A 19,820-nucleotide genomic window follows, 5' to 3' on the forward strand; every position below is an offset into this window, starting at 1 on the left:
ATTTTTTTTAAAATTATTTAATGGAAATTTTTTCAATAAAAAATTTTGAAATGTCGGCTAACTTAATTTTGATTTCATTTTTGGTTTTTATTATTATTATTTTAAGCCTTATTTTATTTATTTATGAAATAGATTGAAACTCTAATTTTCTCTGCTGTCTTTCTTCTTTTTTCTTAGATAAAACAAAATTATCTCTGTCTGGTATTATAATTATTAGTTTTATGAATTTCTGTATTCAAATATACAGGTGTTAACTTATTAATCATTTATATCCCATTATCCATATATTAAACTTTAATCTTTCTTCAATAAATAGAAAACTTAAAGTATCCAGCATGCTTATTATCGGTGAATATTTATTTACCTAAAGAATTATTATCCTCATTGCTATGTTTTAGCTCTTTTGAATTAAATCCATACATTCCTTTCAAATTAATCATCATTATGGTAACTCACAATGTTTTAATGAGTATTATTTTTACAATAATCATTGCAGTCATTGATCATTCGTAATACGGAGCGGACGTATTGTCTTTCTTCTTCATTAAAATAACTCATAAATTAAACAAAATTTATTCCTTCGCTATAAATTATAAATTAATGTTTAAATATTGGCCTTCGTGAATTTTTTTTGTATTTGTAATTAATTTATATCAAAGTCAGTGTAAATTTTTATAAATAATTAATTCAATCCAAGCGCGCTTAATTTTTGTTTCGATAAAAAAAAAAAAAAAAAAAAAAATTGTATTTAAAATTAATTCAAAATGATTGAAACATTTTTTAATTTATTATTTAATGTATATTTTATAAGTTTAGTATTTTTACCAACTTTATTTTATTTATATCTTACAAGTACGTTTAATTATTGGTCCGATCGCGGAGTTTTGTACAAAAAACCAACAATTATATTCGGTAATTTCAAGGATTTATTATTATTTCGGAAATCGCAGCCAGAAATAATAAAAGAAATGTACAATTGGTTCGATTCACCTTTTTTTGGTGTATTTCGTGTCCGTTCGCCGATTTTAGTAATCCGAGATCCTGAATTGATAAAATGCGTGTGTGTAAAAGATTTCAAAAATTTTACAAATCGGGGAATCCCAACAAACTCCCAGGACCCGTTATCCAGCCATCTATTCAATTTGGAGGGAAACAAATGGAAAAATTTAAGATCTAAATTAACTCCAGTATTTACGGCGGGAAGAATTAAAGGAATGGTTCCATTGTTGCTAGAGTGTTCGGGTATTTTGGAAGAAGTAGTTAATAAAGTAGCAATTGGTAATGCTCCGGTAGACGTACGTGAATTGGCGGTAAATTTTACGATTGACGTCATTGGAAGCTGTGCATTTGGAATACAAATTAATGCATTGACTGATAAAGATTCGGAGTTTCATCGTGCGGTCAGGAAGCTTTCTAAGCCAGGATATAGAACTCAGCTTTGGCGGATGCTACGCACGGCTATTCCAAGAGTTTATAAATTTTTGAGAATACAAATTACTGATCCACATGTTACGAAGTTTTTTCAAAATCTTGTTAAGCAAATGATTGCTTTGCGCGAAAGCGGTGGTAATCAGACAAGAAGAAATGATTTTATGGATTTATTGGTTGACTTGAAACGCGATAATCAATCTGATCTTCATTCTAGTGAAGATAATATAGGTAAATTTTTATTTATTTTTTTGTAAAGAAATTTTATAAATATATTTTTATTTATAAAAATTAATAAATTTTTATTTATAAATTTATAAAGAAATTTTACAAATAATTTTTATTTATAAAAATTAAAAAATTTCTATTTAAAAAAATTAAAAAATTTTTATTTGTAAAAATAAATAAATTTTTATTTATTTATTTGTAAATTTGAGTTAATATTTATTAATGATTATAATAATCAAATTAATAGACTTTTGTCAATTTTTAAATTTTCATAAATGAAAATTAAGTTAGCCGAAATTTGAATATAAAAAAATTTTTTTTTTATTCAAAAAATTGTTACAAAAAAAAAAATGTAATTCGTAAAAAACTTAAAAAACTATACACAGTAAAAAATTTTAGGTCATTGCGTCAAAAAATTTTGTGTTAAAAATTTTTATATCAAATATTTAACACTTTTATGTATAAATTTAAAATTTATTGTGTTAAATTGACACAAAAAAAAGTGTTGAATATTTAACATAAAAATTTTTTACTGTGTAAGTGCAATTTTTAAAAAATATTTTTGGGCCATAATTTGGTTAAAAAAAAAAAATTTCTAAAAATTCAAAATATTTTTTTTTAAAAATTGATTTATAAAAGTAATGTCAAATTTCTGCTTATTTCAGTTTAATTAATATTTTTTAAATTAGATAATAAAAAATAATTTACCCTTGAATATAAAATTTTTTCATTTTTTAAATATAAATAAATTTTTTTTACTTTACAGAATTAGATGAAAATATGATAGCCGCTCAAGTGTATGTATTCTTCGCTGCTGCAAATGAGACATCATCTAATACCATAGCATTTTGCCTTCACGAGTTGGCGAAAAATCCAGAAATTCAAAAAAAAGTAAAAGAAGAAATTACCCTAGTGTTGCTAATACACAAAAAATTGACTTATGAGTCACTACAAGAGATGACCTATCTTGAAAAAATTATTCTAGGTAATTTAATTTAAAATTTCTAATAAAACAATACAATAAAAATTTTAATTTTAAAACTACAAGCCTAAATTAAATATATTTAAATAATTTACAGAAACACTCCGTAAATATCCACCGGCTGCAATGATTTCCCGAAGATCTGAGAACAGCTACGAAATTCCCGGTACAAAAATAAAAATACCAGCTGGAATGAGAGTAATAATTCCAATTTACGGAATACATCACGATCCAAATTATTATCCAGAGCCAGAACAGTTCAATCCAGATAGATTTGACGACAAAAATATTACAAGCTCTTACACATTTTTACCATTCGGCGAGGGACCGCGCAATTGTATTGGTATGACCTTCATTATAATCAAACTATTCTTATTCTTAATTGATAATTTATTAATTACAATAAAAACAATAAATTTTTTTTTTTTTTTATTTCATTAAAGGAAAACGATTTGCCATGTTAGTAATGAAAATTGGACTGATATCTTTTTTGAAAAATCATCGAGTTGAAATTTCTCATGAAACGACAATTCCAATAAAATTTAGTACCCGAAGCATGGTAACAACTAGTGCAAATGGTTTCTGGTTAAATATTCACCAGGATAATTAATAAATACCATCTGTAAATTTATTTATACGTACACATTTTTTTTTATAATAAAAAATAAAAAAATTAAAAAAAAAAAAAAAAAACTACTAATATTCATATCTAATATTAAGTATTAATTTATCGAATATAAAAGTACTTGTCTAGTTTAGATATAATAATTATGTACACGATTTTTCTATTATTATTATATATATAATACATTATAAACGTCGAAGAAATTTAATTTATATTAAGCGTAAAAAAATACAAACTCTTAATATTTTTTTTTTCTTCATTCTGCGACGATTAATCAACACATTGAAAGACTACGGTTATTTAAATAATTATGTAAATAAAGTCTCCTCCATGTGTGGCTTCTGAGTAACAGCTATGCTGGATTTGATCTTCTATTTCTTCGTGACGAGCCAACAAATAATGGTCGTGGCTTATATAAATCATCACTTGTATAACGTTGTTTACTTTTCAACCTAAATGAGAAAATTTAATAAATTATTGCTAAAAAAAAAAATAATAAATTTTAATTAAGGGGTTACATGGGTCAATAATTAAGAAATGACCTTGTATCTTGTGAACTATTGACATTTTTAAAGATATAAGCTCATCCCGACATTACACTCATCAAGAGCTTTCATTTGAGTACCCACATGCATTTTTGAGATATTTTTCATATATATATATATATATATATATATATATATATATATATATATATATATATATATATATATATATATATATATATATGAAAAATTGATGTGAGTACTCAAATGAAAGCTCTTGATGAATGTAATATCGGGATGAGCATATATCTTAAAAAATATCAATAATTAAGAAATGACCGTGTATTTTGTAAATTATTGTCATTTTTTAAGATATAAGCTCATCCCGACATTACACTCATAGAGACCTTTTATTTGAGTACCCACATCAATTTTTCATATATTTATATATATATGAAAAATATATCAAAATAATTTACTATTATTTCTATTAAAAAAAAAATTTTTTTCCCTGAGGAAACCCATGTAACCCTTTAATAAATAAAAAACATTACCTTTTATCATCTTTATCTTTATGATTAGCCGAAATTTTGTCACTAGTAGCAGAAACATCGCTTTCTGGACTTAAAGGCATAATAAAATCATCATTAGGACTTGAAGAGCTGACACTAGGTCTCTGTCTCTTGGGTCTTCCTAATTTTTTTTTTCCTATCCCAGTTTCTTTATCTTTCTCACTCTTCTCATCTTTTTCTAGATCACCAACAACAGAATCCAAATCTTTGTGACCATCATTATTATTATCCAAATTTAAAACAATATCCGACAGCGGACTAGTAGAATGCTTACGTTTTAATTGAGGAGGCGCCATAGTATTAGCTAACGCAGATTCTTGATTTTCTTCATTTGGCACCAATTGTTCAATTTTCTCCTCAGTATCATCGACATCATTATCATGATTATCATCCTCATCATTGTTAATAAAATTTTCATCTTCACCATAGTAACTAATACTCTGTGACTTGAGAAACTGCCTAAACCTGATCAATCTTTCACTTTCCTCATCATTCTGGATGAAATACAAGCAATCTTTATCCTCAGAATGACAGATAATTTTTTTCTCTTCAATTTTACAATCATCTACCTCAAAAGTATCTTCATCCGCTGTATCATCAGATTTTTTATTTTCATAACTAACAGTGTCCATTATTTTATCTACAATCATTTCATTCAACGACTCTCTAATCGACATTTCCATTTCCGACAAATTAGATTTACAATTATCCCCAATATTTATTTTAAAAATACTTTCTCCCTCCATAATAACACCCGAAGACTGTTCTAACTTTAAATTAATATCTGCATCATCAGGATAGGGTTCATTTTCATCATCATCATCATCTTGAGGTTCGTAAACTTCAATTATTTGAACCCGATCATTGTCTGGAACTACTGTAATAACTTGATCATTATTATCAGCAGTTTCTTTAGAATTTTTTTCAATCTTGGGCTTCTTAATTTCACCAATCAAATTGTCAGCATCTTCAGTATGCAAGGGCCGCTTTTTTAACGGAAGACTTATTTCACTTTGACCTAAATCAACTCGCTTGGCATTGACGCCCGCAGATCCATTCTCTTGATCGACTTTAATTGCTTCTTGAGCAGCATCAGTATTATGACACTCTTCCATCTGAGACTCATCAACACCATCAGACGTTTCACTACTCGAATTACTTGTATTACCCGTTTCTTTAAGACTTGAATTAGGTTTTGAAGAAGTCGATGAACCAGGGCATGAATTTTTGCTGCTCTTACCGTTAGACCCGCTCGATCCGTCCCGATCAGACGATCTACGATCGTTAGAACTTTTATGAAGACTCGAATGATCATCTTTAGACTTGGACTTTTTTTCCTCACGACGTTTCTTATCTTTATCCTTTTCTTTTTCTGTACAACTTTTATCAGAGCTCTTCCGTGATTCATCGGACTTTGATTCTTTGCGTTTCTGTAAAGACTTAGATAAAGAATCTTTATCCTTATCATCCTTTGAACTTCGCTTAGCATCAGAATCTCCTTGACTGCGACTCTTGTCTCTAGAATGTCTGTCATCGCGTTTTTTATCATGATTAGACTTTGAGTCATCTCTCTTGCTTCTGCTGCTTGACTCATGCCGATGGCTTCTAGAAGACGAGCTAGAGCTCCGATGTTCTTTAGAATCTCTCCGATCTTTCGACTCTTTGCTTGATGAATCCTTAGAATCTTTTTTATCCTTCGAATCTCTCGACCTATCTTTATCCTTATTCAATTTTTCTTTCTCCGTTAACTCTTTTTTTTCCCTCAATTCCCGTATTTTTTCTTTATACATATCTTTCAAATCTTTTCCAGAAGAATTAATTTTCTCATCTTTAATTTTATCCTTTGAATCTTTATTTTTTTCTTTGGATTTATCACTAGAATCTCGACTGCTTCTACTTTTATCCCTGTCGCTCTTAGAATCTGTAGATGATTTTTTTTTATAATCACGATCACGGTGACTACGCGAGTCCCGAGAATCAGAACGTTCTTTAGAAGATTTAGATTTGTGGTCATTTTTTTCTCTGGCAGTTTCGCGTTCTTTTGACGAACTACCGCTACTGCTTTTAGAATTTTTACTCTCCTTAGATTCAATGGCTTTGTCTTTATTTTTATCATCATAATTTTTGTCTGTTGACTTTTCTTCTTTAGAAACATCCGGCACAGGAGTTGATGCTTGATTAGAAGATCCAAAGTCAGTAACAATAGAAAGCCGCGAGTCCGAAGATACTTTTGAAAACTGAGAATCTTGATTGCTAAAATCAAAATGATCACGTGAAAATTCATTAATCTGAAAATCTGGACTGCGCGACCGATGACTTGTTAGCTCAGAAATTCCAGACAAATGTGAATCATTGGAAACATTTGATTCGTGGAAATTTATTACATCAATAGGTTCAAAAACGGGACTGTCTTCTTCCTCTTCTTCAGTTTTTTCGTCAGATTTTATCGAGTCATTTAAACCAATGTCGACCAATGGAGGCGTTGAACAAGTCGGCTTTTCTTCTTCAAGACTCTGAGTTAAATCAGTTCCGTTAACTTCATTTTCCACCAGCTCCTTTGAATCTTTTTCTTCTTTTTCTTCAATGCTTTTTTCATAATCGGTAACGTGAGAACTCTCAGCATTATCAACTTGATCAGTATTGTCTTTATTGCTAAGCTCTAGATCATCTATTGAGTCAAGAGAAACATCTTTTAAACTATTTTTATCAGATTCAGGCGACACTGGGTCTAAATCAATTGGCAGCAAATCTTTTATTGAATTTCCACCATTTTTTTCACGCTTAGGTTTCTCTAAACCTAAATATTTGTAGACCACATCTTCTACTTGTGGTAAAAATACAGAGTATATTTTTGGATTAACTACTTGGTCAACTATACGTTCAACACCAGCGTCCAAGTATGCTGCGTCTGATATATGTTTACGCAGCGTTTCACGCAATTGATTTTTATTTAAATCGGCCTTCCAAATTTGCTTTGAGAGAAATAAATTTACTGAGCCTTCAACACGTGTCCTTAAATTTTGATAAGCTGGCTAGAAATTAAATAATTTTTTTTTAATTATCAATTTTTTGTTTATTTAACAAAATTTTTTATTAAATTAATTTTGCTGACATTTAATAATTTTAAAAATTTTGGTGAAAATAAATTACTGCAAAATTTATTTTAAATTGCAAGAAAAATAATTTTTTGAAAAAATTTCTTTGTCAAAAAAAATTAAAAAATGGTCAAGTGATTGCTAACTTTAATGTCATTAAATATTTATATTGATAAAAAAATTGAAAATTTTAATTTAAAATTCAGACATTAAAGTAAGCTGTCACTTGACAATTTTTTAATTTTCTTTGACAAAAAAATTATTCTTAAAAAATTGCATTTTTTATTTATTAAAATTTTTACGTCCATTTTTTTTTTTTGCTATAATTTATTTGTTAAAGAAAATTAAAACAATTGTGAAGTGACAGCTAAATTTAATGTCATAAATTCAGATGACAATTTTTTAAATTGATAATATATAACAATTAATTAATTTATTACCTTGGTATCGACGTCAGCGAGGGCATCTTTACGAAATTGATCAAATATTCCTTGAGATTTAACCTCACCGACGATATGATCGATTAAACGTGGGTCACCAGGTAAAAGTGTGCTGCCTAATCCCATTTCCATTTTTATGATTTATATTTTTAATTATATTAAATAGAATTTTTTATAAAACTTGTTTTTGTTTTGATTGTTGAAGTTAACCAAACTGATGTAATTCACTAGTAGTTGCCATTACTACTGTTTTTGCTGTCTAAATTTTTGGTGTTACAATTTTTCACCGCAAGGGCGCGCCTTAGTCGAATTAAAAAAAACCGCGAAAATTTAAATTTTTAAATCATTTCTTCCCAAAAAAAAATTTTTTTTTTCATTTTCAGATGACTAAGCGTCACAAAATTTTTTTTGGTAATATTTTGTTGAATTTAAGTTGACAATTATTAATTTTTAACTTCTTGTTAAATAAAATTTACCAAAGTAATTTAATAAATTAATAGTAATCAATGGGACATTAAAAATAAATAATTAAATATTTAAATAATTATTTTTATTATTTCATCAATTACAATAAAAAAAATATAGATACAACAATATCTATAATATATTATTGGTAAAAAAAAATATTACTTAATATTTATACAATACTAAATATAAACTAATAGTTTAAATAATCAATTATACTTGATTGTGTATCATATCATCTTCTATAGATTCAAAATTTGTATCAGATAATTTAATTTTAGTTTCACGATTCATTACCATTTTTTCAACTGAAGGTGGTAATAAAACACCCGCTAATATAGAAGCCATACTGCGTGTTTGTTTACCAATATCCTTTCGTCTTTTTCTTTCTTCACCTTTTTTATAAACCCTCGGTTTACTTAAATTCATATTTAAATGAATTCTCTGTATGTGCTTCCTTAGTGTAATTTTATACGGAAATGTTTGTTTACACAAATCACACTCGAATTTAAGATTTTCATGTTTTGTTTTAATATGAATTCTCAATTGATTTAAATGAGTATATGTTTTATGACAATCTTCGCAAGGACAAGATAAAAGTTTGCCTTCATGTGTTTTCAGATGCCTATTTAATTCGTGATTATTAAAAAATTTTTGTTGCATTTGTCACAAGTACGCTCTGTAAAAAAAAAAAAAAAAAAAAAAAAAATAAAATAAAATAAATTAAAAAAAAAAATTAATCTTTAAAGTTCAAATTTTATAATGCATAATATTATTTACCTTTTGGGTGAGTCTTAGCATGTTTACGAAATTCCATGTAAGTATCAAATATCATTTTGCAATTTTTTGCCGTGCACTCATATTTAACATCATGTATCTTCTCATGTCTTTTTAATTTAAGAAGATTCTTAAACCCTCGATCGCATTGATTACATTTAAATAACTTTCCATCGTGAAAACGAGTCATATGCTCATCATACTTGTATTTTTTACGAAAAGATATGTCACATTCTTTGCAAGAGAGACGATTTTTGTTATCATGAGCACGCCGATGATGTTTTAACAAATTGGAACGATTTTTTAACGTTAACTGACATATTCCACACCTACATAAAATTAACATAAGATTAAGATTGAATTATAATGAAATTAAGCGACATATCGCGTTACTGATGCTATAAGGGCGTATAATAAAAATTCTGTTTTTTTTTTCTAAGTCCAAAAAAATTTTTAGTTTGGAGAAATTTTTTTTTTGTATTTATTCACGTTTTATACAAAAAAACATTGATTCCCGAAAAAAAAATTTTTTATACGCCCTTATGACCTCCGAGGTAATTCCCGGGATTATCAAATATCTGGTAAATTAATTTTCATTGCATTTTGCTTTGATACTCACACAACTGTTTCATGAACAGTTTCATGAACTTTTTGATGTCGTTTTAAATGAGACGAGTTTGTATAGCTTTTATCGCAACCTTGGAAATTACATTTGTGAGGTCTCTGAAATATAAAATATATTATGATTAATTAATGAATTATTTACTAGAGCGCCACAATTTGAAAGCGGATTTTTATAGATCTCGACGAAAGAAAGAATAAAATTCTTCGATATCTCGCTTAGTTTGCGATTAGATTGAAAATTAATTGACTTAGATTGAAAATTATATTGACACTTACGGCTCCTGTATGTTGACGAAGATGCCAAAGTAAACGAGATGGTTTGTTAAAAGATTTCCCACATCCAGGAAAAGTACAATTACGTGAAACATTTGTATCATTTATTTCAGAAGAATGTTCATCATTTTTAGTTTGAGTAATAATATTCTCATCTTTGTTAACAATAATAGGTTCTAAATCGATTTTATCAATTTTTGATTTCATAGACACGCTTTCTGTTTCACTGTCACTGGTTAATCCCATTTTTATTGAAGATACTTTTCTTTAAAATTTGTAATGATGATTATTTTTAGTCAAAAGTAAAAAAATAAATAACAATTAATAATACTGAAATTAGCAGTCAGCTGTTAATTTAAAAAATTTTTTTTAAAAATTAATTACAATAGAAAAATGCTTTTAAAAATTTTCACTTATAATTTTTATTAATTATTACATGTGAAACTTTTTAATTTAATTTTTTTTATAATAATTTAAATGCTATAAATATCTAAAAAAATTTTTATATCTGTCAACTTCAGTGTCATAACAATTATTAATAAATACAAAAAAAGTTACCATGAGGTTATTATTTATTATTTTTAGAGGTTACTTTTGTGGGTTATGTTTTTTAATTTTCAACTGAACTTATAATACTGAAGTTAGCAGTCAGCTGTTAATTTAAAAATTTTTTTTAATAAAAAAATGCTTCTAAAAATTTTAACTTGTAATTTTTATTAATTTTTACATGTGAATTTTTTTTTTTTTAATAATTTAATGGCTATAAATATTTAAAAAAATTTTTATATCTGTCAACTTCAGTGTCATAGAAACTTAATGAAACTGAAGTTAGCTGACAGTTGTAATTATTGTGATTTTTACATGAAAATTAACTTAGCTGATAGTTTATAATTTTAAGAATTTTTGTGACAAATAAATTATGGCAAAAAAAATTGACATTTAGAAATTTTAATAAATTAAAAATGCAATTTTTTAAAAATAATTTTTTGGAGCACATTTATTTGTTAAAAAAATTATCAAGTGACAGCTAACTTTAATGTCATGATTTGTACAGCAAATAACTTACTACGAATTTTTAATAACATTTTTTTTATACTAATTAAATTGCGATAAAATTCTTAAAAAATTTTTAATATCTGTCAACAGTGTCATTTAATAAAAATAGAAACAGCTAGTGATAGTAAGTTATAAAATATAAATATAGAGACTAAAATGAATGAAAGGAGTGCATTAATCAACAATGTCAATAGCAACGATTACGATGAAAGTAATTTTAGTGATAATAACAATGATGATCATGTAAAAGATTTTTCTAAAAAAAAAAACTCAGATTATTTACATAAATGTTCATTTGAGGGTTGTGAGAAAACTTTTGAAAAACCATCTCGATTAACTTGGCATTATCGTCAACATACAGGAGAAGTAAGTATAATATTTATAACTGAAAAATATTTAAAAATATATCGAGAATAAAGTGCAAAAAAAATTACACTGAAGTTAGCAGATGTCTAAAAATTTTTGATTTTTTTTTTATTAATTAAATTATAACTAAAAAGATATTTCTAAAAAATTACACTTATAGTTTTTCAAGTTTTTTACAGGTGAGATTTATTTAATTGAAATTTTTTTAATAAAAAATTTTTAAAAAAATTAAAAATCAATTTTTTCAATAAAAAATTTCAAAAAAAAATTAAAAATCAATTTTCTCATTTTTCAGAGACCTCACAAATGCAATTTCAGAGACTGCGGTAAAAGCTATGTAAGCACTTCTCATCTAAGACGTCACCTAAAAACTCATGTACCTGGTCATGAGGGTATTGAGTAAATATAAATTTTAAATAGTTCAAAATATTTATTATCTGCAAAGATACTGAAAAAAAATTTTTATTTTTGCAGTACAGTTGTGTTATATCAATGTGGCACTTGTCAACTAACGTGTAAAAATCAAACGAATTTAAGAAAACATTATAAGCGTGTTCACGAAACAGAACGACTGTTCTGTGAAGAATGTGAATTTTTATTTCGTAGTAAAAAAAAATATACGGAGCATTTGGCAAAGTATCACAATGGTGAGTTATTCCAATGTGATCTATGTAAGCGTGAATTCAAGAATTTTAACAAATTAAAGAGACATATAAAAGCACATGATATCAAGTATAAATGCACCAAAGAGAATTGTGATGTTGTTTGCAACACTTACTTCGAATTACGAAGACATTCCACCACGCACCCAAAAGGTAAATTACAGCCATTTCATTTATGTAATAATTAAGTTTTAATCTATATTATTAAGAGAATAAGCAGAATTTTGACAAATATCTTGTCAACTATTGACATTTTAAAAGATTTAAGCTCACCCCGACATTACACTTATCGAGACCTTTCATTTGAGTACCCACATCAATTTTTCATATATTTTATATATTTATATATTTCACAAATACCATATATATATATAATATATAAAAATTGTCATGTGGGTACTCAAATGAAAGCTATTGATGAGTGTAACATCGGGATGAGCTTATATCTTTCAAAACATCATTAGTTAAGAAATTACAGTGCAATTTAAAAAAATTCATTATTTAATAAAGCAAAATTTTATTTATTTATAGTTCACAAGTCTTGGCAGTCACATAGTGACTGTAAGGTTGCTAGTTTATATTACTAACTAAAAAATGATTTATTTACAATGAAGTTTGATTGTATACAAAATCGTTATTTCAACTTACTTTTGTACTGACTCAAGATTAATATTTTTTTTTTTTTTTTTTTTTTCTCTTTTAGAGTACAAATGTGGCAAATGTATGAAGATACTGTCTAATTCTAATCGTTTGAAAAGGCATTTAATTACCCATGAAGACAAGCTTATAATTTGTCCATATAATGACTGTGATAAAAAATATCATCATACAAATCAGTTGAAAATTCATATTAGAACTAAACATGAAAAAAGGGTATTTCAATGTAATTTGTGTAAAAAAGAATTTGCATATAAAGTTACACTGGTAAAACATATCTCCCTAATGCACTTAAATGAAAAGTCAAAAATTTGTCAAGAAGATGATAAAGTAAAAATAAAATGTACTGATAAACACACACAAAGTATACTGCCAACGTCGACTGAACTTTTTTCCTTCGAAGATAATAAATCTAGTATTAATTTATCGGAAATAAATTTTGAATTTGTTAAAATAGAAGACATGGAATTAAATATTTAAACTATTTGTTAATATATTTAGTATTATAAGTATATTTACAATAATAAACTTGTATAAAATGATTTGTTCAGGCATTAGATTAATTTATAGATATCTTACTTTTAGTAATTTGTTTTGCAATATAAATTATCAAGCGATAGTTTAAATATTTTTTGTGTACTCGCTTTTTTTTTTTCACTGTCATTCGTTAAATATTTATGTAAAAAAAGATTTGTTTAAATATTAATTTATATATTATTTAATATTCTATTGGTTATTATTCATTTGACGTAAATACTCTGGTGCGTGATAATGCTGCTGTGTATGAGCAAGTGATGGATGAATTGGCGGTGGAAAACATCGAACATGCTCAACACTGGTTGAATCACTGTCACCACTTTTTAAATATTTATTTAATACCGCAAATATTTGTGAATTTAAGACTTGGAACCGTCTTATACGATCAACCATACGTTTAAGATTCTAAAAAAAAAAAGAAAATTTAATAATTAAGTATCACCTATTGGTCAATTATTGTGATATATTGTCATTCATCTTCTTTAGTATAAATACTTACTATTCCTTTGACATTTTCATCTTTTCCATCAACTCTTTGAACTCGTAAAATGTGATAGCAAAAATCTAATGCTTCAAATCGTCTTTGCTGGCCTAATAAAACAATCATAGCACAACCAGCCCAATGCAAACCTTCGCCAAACAATTCTCTGTAAATGAAGTAAATAATAATTGAAGTTTAATGTGATTTTTTTTTTAATTTAAAAAAAATTTTTTTAAAATAAAAAAAAATTAAAAATTAAAAAAAAAATTAAAAAATTAAAAATTAAATAACAAAAACAATATTTACTCTACGGTGAATTCTGTATCTCCAACAGGAATACAATAAACAAACTGCAACGCACTCCACAGTCTATGGAATTCTGTACACTCATCTATGTTCATTACTCCGTTTACAGGAGGTGGTCCAACCCAAATTGGATCATCAAGGAAACTCTTCAATCGACTCAACACAACTTCAAATATTGACAATCCACAACATAAACGTTCCCTTGTTAATAGATCACCTTCTCTAGCAATCATCGCTTGCTGTAATATACAAAAAAAAATATTAAATTATATACAATATAAATAAACGCTGTCTCACACTGAGAAAAAAATTTTTTTTGGAAAAAGTCGACATTTTTTTGACAAAAAATAAATTTGTTGAAAATTTTATTTCTTAGCTGGAGACATCGAAATTTTTATCTCTGTGAAATTCTTGATAATTAAAAGATTTTTTGTTTTAGAAAAAAACAATTTTAGAAAAACAACTTGTGAATTTTCAATTAAAATTTTTTTTTTTTCTAAATCAAAAAATTTGTATTAAGAAGATAACTGAGAAAAATTATTTTTTCTTCAGTTAAGAAATTAAATAGTTAAAAATTTTTAATCAATTAACTTTCTATTACATGGCTCATTTTTTTCAAAAGAAATTTTTCTCCCAGTGTATTAGAGCGTATCGCATAAAAAAGTGCCGTAGTAAAAAATACAATTTAATTTTAATAAAAAAAATTAATAATCGTAAATTAAAAAATTATCTTTACGCTCTCATGATTTTCAAGTAAAATGAATAAATAAAATAATTACTTTAGCAGTTCCAAGTTTGTCAACATTAGGAACAATTTGTAACGCAGCATACTTAGCTTCTAATCTTTTCTGTTTTGTTTCTGGTTTTTCTCCCTCTGTAAAAAAAAAAAAAAAAAAAAAAAAAAAAATGAAATCAATTATTTTTAATAAATATCAAGTAAAAAAATAAAAATTACCTTTACAATACGGTCTGGGTAAAATATTTTGAAAAGGAGCAGCATGAAGTAGATCACAAACTTCTTCTTGCGACAAAGCTTGTTCCATCAATAAGCAAAACAAAATAGTGTTTCCAAACTCTCTAAAATTATGAAATAATTCAGTTTTGGCGTCTGGATATTGAACAATATCATTAAGTTGTGCATGATAGTATCCAAGAACTCCTGGAGATCCATAATCATATCTCGGTAATTTACAAACTTTAGGCATTGCCTCCATCAAGGTCTTAGTAAATTGCAACAAACTTCCTTGAATTAACGATTTAACAATTTTCAATAATTCCTCCATTACAACAGCAATTCCTTGATAGCCCAATAATTTACACATAGTACGAAAATGTTGTGGCCCAACAAACCCCGTGTATTGTCCATACTGTGTACTGTACGCTAAATTTAATTGTTTACTGCCCCATAAATAATGATGCGACATCTGCGGAGGCTTATCGCGGTGGACCGGCTGTACAAACTGTAATCCCCTGCATTTAACAAATCGATTGTAAGCGGCATTGTAGCAGTAATTTGGCAAAAAATCATAATTTAATTCCCAAAAAACGTGTAACGTTATTCTTCCATACGGCGCCAGTACATTGTGATTAGCTTCACGAAACATGGCATCATACTCATCCAAAGCCAGCCACTTACTCAACAATTTATGAGTAAGACGATTAACTTGTAGTAAACCTTCGAGCTCAACGATTCCTGTAATATCTCCAGACTCAAATTTACTAATCGCCAAATCCAGTGATTTTTGCATGTCAGCATTGATGCGCTGAGTTATCAATTTATTCAGGTCAATACTGCGTCCCAGCAATTGTACATGTCGCTGTTTCAGTAAAGTTTGATAACGATTAGCACGCGGATAAGGCAATAAATAAGCACCCAGAGCAACACATTCAACTCGAAAACGTTTATCGAGTAAAATGCTAGCTGCCAATTGCTTGTAATGTGCGAAAATTTGTTCACTTAATTTATAAACAAACTGATCAAAGCATAAATTAACTTCTGCTTCAACTTCATCGTATAAAAATTGTTTTCTGAATATTGTAAGCGCATAAAGTGCACTGTCGTTGTACAAATCTAATGGATAAAGGACATACTCCATCATTGACGGTTCTTTGCTTTTTAAAATATGATCAGTTAATATCCAGGGCATTGACATTTCTATTGGAAATTGAATTCTTTTTTCCATTGTTATTAAATCACTGCACTCTTCATTGTGCTGATGACGAACTTGGCATTTTTGAATTTTACGTCCCATAGTCATTTCTAAATAAAATTCACGATACCATAATTGAGATAAATCACAACAATTCTGAAGTGATTCACTGAAGTTCAATAAATAGCTCCAATAAAAACTGGTCTTGTGAAACTGGTCTATTTGAACAAGATACTGTCCATCAATATCTTTTCTCAGAGTACGTTTTCCTCCACTTTTATCAGCAATAAGTGACTCAAGCATCGTACGTACCATGTACAGTTGTGTTGAAGACGGTCCGACATTTCTACGAGGTACTTTAATACCAAATCCATTTTCAGGATCTTTTTTACCTTTTAATGCTGGATCAGTTGATGGTTCTACGCCAAAATGCCAATCTGCACAAGTTTCACGTACTGACACTATTATACTACGAATTAAATCTTTTTTAATTTTTATTGCTTTACGCAGAGGTTCACGTAAAATCAATTGAACAAAATCTTGAAGTTCAGCGTAAATATTACGACGTATCGCGTCAATAAAAACAGTTTCCATCCTCGCCATCAAAACTTGCAAGCCTTTTATCATCGCAATAACTTCTATTAATGCAAATTTTTCTTCATCTGTATAATTATAACGAGTTGCACGCTCATATTCTTCAGCTTCTGGAGGACATTCTTTGTTCATATGATGATCTGTTGGATGCAATAATTTCCAGCTGTACAATTCAGTAACAACACTCGTCCACTGTGATAATAATTGAAGTCCACGCAGCGCTAATTCCGAAGTATCGTTATTTTCAGAATCAGAACCACATTCTTTGTAAGTTGTCGTTACTTCATTGCTGTACTTGGCTAACTCGCTTATATATTTAACATGATCTTCACGAATTTGCGGTAAATGGACCATCAAATCAGCTTGAGGACTCATTGAATTTATTGACGACGATAGCGGCCACTTGGACGCTTCAAAATGTTTTGAACGTTTTATATAATTAAATGGTGCTATTTGCATATCACCAAACAGCGGTACGACTTCAAGATTTTTAAATATACGGTCAATACGATCCAATTTTAATTTTTTCTTTTGGTCTAATTTATTTATATTACAGAGCTCGCTGTCCATTAAAAAGAGACCAAAGCCCATCACTTTGACAAGCATATGCTTCTCATTTGGTGTCAGATACATTTTTGTTTCAAACATGTGAACACAAATGTTTACAACATCAGCGAGCAATTCTTCATAGCCGGGAATTTTTTCTAAATTTTCTTTTACAGTATCTCGAATTTTATTTTGCGTTGCCAAAAACATAGAGAGGTTTTGTGATTCTTGAAGCGTTTGAGAGTCAGACATTACTTTTAAAAATTGTGCAGCACGACGGTACGTTGAGTAATCATTTTTAACACTAGATTTCATATTTTTCAGCTCATCCAATACCGCAAACATATTTATAAATTTACCGAGAGTTAATAAATAAGCTTCGGAGACAAAATCTTTGCGTTTTTCATGATGACAAAGACGCTTAACTTCTGCAGAAAAACGTTCTATCGCTTTACGCTGGAAGTACATGAAATTTAATAATTTGTTAACTTCTGGTGCTAATACTTCAACGGTTTTTTCATAAATTTCTACACGGTTAGGTTGCTCGTTAGACTTGGGCTGCGGGATTGCTCGTGAGCAACATCTCCACGTGTATAGCATCACCGCGTGCTCAAGACCTTCCTCCAATAGTTCATTCAGACTTGCATGAACTGTCGCTTCTTCGATATATTTAGCTATTCCCGTTACGAATCCATTTCGATCTTCAAAATTTGTGTCAAAATTTGCTTGATACACCACAGAGCACGGTTGCGCTTCGATACACGGCTGTTCATCCGGCAATGTAAATTCATCGAGAACGTCTACGTTTGACAAGGCATCGCCCAGAGTTACCTTGTCGGCTGTCATTTTATCCGAGGGCGATTGATCTTCTAAAAAAAATTACTATTATTAATTATTCATTTCAATAATTATTTTATCTACTAAATTCAGTTTTTTAATTATTAAATGAGAATTTTTATAAAAATTAAGTTAGCCGACATCTAAAAATTTTTAGAATTTTTTTTTATTGAAAAAATTATTACAAAATTTTCATTTGTAAAAAACTTTGTTGAAAAAATGATAAAAAAAATTTTTTTTTTTAAATTCACTTGTAGAAAAATTTAGTAAACTGTAAGTGTAATTGAAAAGAAAAAAAAAAAAAAAGAAAAAATAAAATTCGTTTAAATTTAATAAATTAATCAAAATAAAGAGATTCAAAATGTCTGCTAACTTAATTGTTACAGTTAGCCGACATCTAAAAATTTTTAGAATTTTTTTTTTATTGAAAAAATTATTACAAAACAATTAAAAAAAATTGCATTTGTAAAAAACTTTAAGTGCAATTTTTTAAAAATATTTTTTTTTTCTAATTTAATTTAATTTAAAAAAAAAAAAAAAAAAACCGTCGGCTAACTTTAGTAATATGAATTTTTTTATGAGGGTGAATTCAGCAGACAGCTAATTTTTGAGAATTTTTAGATTAATTTTAACTTAATGGTTGTAAACAAAATATAAAAAATGATGACACTAAAGTTGACAAACATTAAAAATTTGTCTTTTGAAAATTTCCAAATGCATTTTTTATACTACTTCTTCTGTAACAAATAAATTGTTTATAAATTACAAAAAAATTATCAGATGTCTGCTAAATTCACCCTCACATTTTTTTTATTCTCTAAAAATTAACTTTTTGTAAAAACTAAATAAAAAAAATTTTTTTAATTTCATGGAACAAATAATCGGAAGCCTAAGTGCAAAAATAATATCTTTTGCTTGAATAAAAAATTAATTACGAGTAATTACACACTGTCAATACCATTTTTAATAAGACAACTTAAAGACGAAAAAATTAATAATCAACTTTATTAAAAAAAAATGATTTTGTGAAGTAAAATGAACGTTTAAAATGTAAAAAATAAATAAACTGACAATTAGATGATTAATTTAAGAAAAAAAAAAACATTCTTATATAAATAAATATTTACCTTCCGCTCAATAATTATTAAACTTGTTGCCGACGCATGAATTATTACATAGAATAATAAAAATTATTTAATAATATAAATTAGTGAATAATAGATCAATGATGATAATAATTGTTAGGTAAATAAATTTAACACAAAATTTGTATTAATTTTGACATCAAGTCATGCACAGACGCCACATAGACGCCCATTAAAACTCCACCCACAAAGAGTTTGATGAATTTTCAAACGAATACTGAAAATTATAAAGATTAATTTTCACTGATCGATCAATGGGCTGTTTTACAAAGCAAAAAAATTAACGAGTTTGTTTGTGAATTTTTGAATATAGGGGGCAGTGTGTTAGATACAAATATATAGTTGTTATTATGTACTACACTATATATTATAATAATAGTGATATTATTTGCAAGATTAATTGATTTAATGATATTTATTCACTTATTCTTTACATAGAAAAGTACTTAGTGTCTAACTCTACATTAGTCAGGTCACAATCGAGATCCA

The 19,820-nt window shown here is 27.5% G+C and overlaps 5 protein-coding genes across 7 annotated transcripts; 2 read left to right on the forward strand and 3 right to left on the reverse strand.

Moving 5' to 3' along the window:
• Nucleotides 1-508: 508 nt before the first annotated feature.
• On the forward strand, nucleotides 509-3,331 carry LOC141528490 (putative cytochrome P450 6a13). Its single transcript, XM_074244564.1, has 4 exons — nucleotides 509-1,659; nucleotides 2,423-2,641; nucleotides 2,736-2,981; nucleotides 3,082-3,331. Exons 1-4 carry the CDS (start codon nucleotides 765-767, stop codon nucleotides 3,246-3,248), a joined length of 1,527 nt encoding a protein of 508 aa, XP_074100665.1. The 5' UTR covers nucleotides 509-764; the 3' UTR covers nucleotides 3,249-3,331.
• A 137-nt stretch (nucleotides 3,332-3,468) lies between these two features.
• Nucleotides 3,469-8,089, reverse strand: LOC141528489 (uncharacterized). The gene is made up of 3 exons (XM_074244562.1): nucleotides 7,856-8,089; nucleotides 4,303-7,352; nucleotides 3,469-3,715 (listed from the first exon to the last, which is right to left on the reverse strand). Exons 1-3 carry the CDS (start codon nucleotides 7,985-7,987, stop codon nucleotides 3,616-3,618), a joined length of 3,282 nt encoding a protein of 1,093 aa, XP_074100663.1. The 5' UTR covers nucleotides 7,988-8,089; the 3' UTR covers nucleotides 3,469-3,615.
• A 332-nt stretch (nucleotides 8,090-8,421) lies between these two features.
• On the reverse strand, nucleotides 8,422-10,661 carry LOC141528227 (uncharacterized). 2 transcript variants are annotated; one of them, XM_074244164.1, is made up of 5 exons: nucleotides 10,553-10,661; nucleotides 9,998-10,259; nucleotides 9,717-9,820; nucleotides 9,101-9,426; nucleotides 8,422-8,999 (listed from the first exon to the last, which is right to left on the reverse strand). In XM_074244164.1, the coding sequence occupies exons 2-5, from the start codon at nucleotides 10,238-10,240 to the stop codon at nucleotides 8,950-8,952; spliced, it is 723 nt and encodes a 240-aa protein (XP_074100265.1). In that variant the 5' UTR covers nucleotides 10,241-10,259; nucleotides 10,553-10,661; the 3' UTR covers nucleotides 8,422-8,949. The 2 variants fall into 2 exon arrangements, with proteins under 2 accessions (XP_074100265.1, XP_074100266.1); XM_074244165.1 differs by lacking the exon at nucleotides 10,553-10,661 and having other exon boundaries at nucleotides 9,998-10,329.
• A 227-nt stretch (nucleotides 10,662-10,888) lies between these two features.
• Nucleotides 10,889-13,277, forward strand: LOC141528211 (uncharacterized). Of its 2 annotated transcripts, XM_074244143.1 has the most exons (5): nucleotides 10,889-11,042; nucleotides 11,141-11,416; nucleotides 11,712-11,815; nucleotides 11,891-12,231; nucleotides 12,782-13,277. In XM_074244143.1, the coding sequence occupies exons 2-5, from the start codon at nucleotides 11,207-11,209 to the stop codon at nucleotides 13,213-13,215; spliced, it is 1,089 nt and encodes a 362-aa protein (XP_074100244.1). In that variant the 5' UTR covers nucleotides 10,889-11,042; nucleotides 11,141-11,206; the 3' UTR covers nucleotides 13,216-13,277. The 2 variants fall into 2 exon arrangements, with proteins under 2 accessions (XP_074100244.1, XP_074100243.1); XM_074244142.1 differs by having other exon boundaries at nucleotides 10,890-11,416.
• Nucleotides 13,204-19,504, reverse strand: Sra-1 (Cytoplasmic FMR1-interacting protein Sra-1). The gene is made up of 6 exons (XM_074244141.1): nucleotides 19,314-19,504; nucleotides 15,015-18,218; nucleotides 14,839-14,933; nucleotides 14,060-14,298; nucleotides 13,772-13,919; nucleotides 13,204-13,677 (listed from the first exon to the last, which is right to left on the reverse strand). The coding sequence occupies exons 2-6, from the start codon at nucleotides 18,193-18,195 to the stop codon at nucleotides 13,462-13,464; spliced, it is 3,879 nt and encodes a 1,292-aa protein (XP_074100242.1). The 5' UTR covers nucleotides 18,196-18,218; nucleotides 19,314-19,504; the 3' UTR covers nucleotides 13,204-13,461.
• Nucleotides 19,505-19,820: the final 316 nt, after the last annotated feature.

The sequence above is a fragment of the Cotesia typhae genome, unplaced genomic scaffold, assembly GCF_013202065.1.
Source record: "Cotesia typhae breed Kobodo isofemale line unplaced genomic scaffold, CoteBio_Ctyphae contig_43, whole genome shotgun sequence".
Taxonomy (NCBI): Eukaryota; Metazoa; Arthropoda; class Insecta; order Hymenoptera; family Braconidae; genus Cotesia; species Cotesia typhae.

Excerpts from the sequence above, each read along its gene's own strand:
- LOC141528211 (XM_074244143.1), top strand. The coding sequence starts at position 11,207 with ATGAATGAAAGGAGTGCATTAATCAACAATGTCAATAGCAACGATTAC. Across the intron at positions 11,816-11,890 it reads CCTGGTCATGAGGGTATTGA|TACAGTTGTGTTATATCAAT; the intron begins GTAAATATAAAT and ends TTATTTTTGCAG. Across the intron at positions 12,232-12,781 it reads TTCCACCACGCACCCAAAAG|AGTACAAATGTGGCAAATGT; the intron begins GTAAATTACAGC and ends TTTCTCTTTTAG.
- LOC141528489 (XM_074244562.1), bottom strand. The coding sequence starts at position 7,987 with ATGGAAATGGGATTAGGCAGCACACTTTTACCTGGTGACCCACGTTTA. Across the intron at positions 7,353-7,855 it reads TCGCTGACGTCGATACCAAG|CCAGCTTATCAAAATTTAAG; the intron begins GTAATAAATTAA and ends TTTAATTTCTAG. Across the intron at positions 3,716-4,302 it reads AAAGATAAAGATGATAAAAG|GTTGAAAAGTAAACAACGTT; the intron begins GTAATGTTTTTT and ends TTTCTCATTTAG.
- LOC141528227 (XM_074244164.1), bottom strand. The coding sequence starts at position 10,240 with ATGGGATTAACCAGTGACAGTGAAACAGAAAGCGTGTCTATGAAATCA. Across the intron at positions 9,427-9,716 it reads ACTGTTCATGAAACAGTTGT|GTGTGGAATATGTCAGTTAA; the intron begins GTGAGTATCAAA and ends AATTTTATGTAG. Across the intron at positions 9,000-9,100 it reads TGCTAAGACTCACCCAAAAG|AGCGTACTTGTGACAAATGC; the intron begins GTAAATAATATT and ends TTTTTTTTACAG.
- Sra-1 (XM_074244141.1), bottom strand. The coding sequence starts at position 18,195 with ATGACAGCCGACAAGGTAACTCTGGGCGATGCCTTGTCAAACGTAGAC. Across the intron at positions 13,920-14,059 it reads GATACAGAATTCACCGTAGA|AGAATTGTTTGGCGAAGGTT; the intron begins GTAAATATTGTT and ends CTTCATTTACAG. Across the intron at positions 13,678-13,771 it reads ATGAAAATGTCAAAGGAATA|AATCTTAAACGTATGGTTGA; the intron begins GTAAGTATTTAT and ends TTTTTTTTTTAG.
- LOC141528490 (XM_074244564.1), top strand. The coding sequence starts at position 765 with ATGATTGAAACATTTTTTAATTTATTATTTAATGTATATTTTATAAGT. Across the intron at positions 2,642-2,735 it reads TCTTGAAAAAATTATTCTAG|AAACACTCCGTAAATATCCA; the intron begins GTAATTTAATTT and ends AATAATTTACAG. Across the intron at positions 2,982-3,081 it reads GGGACCGCGCAATTGTATTG|GAAAACGATTTGCCATGTTA; the intron begins GTATGACCTTCA and ends ATTTCATTAAAG.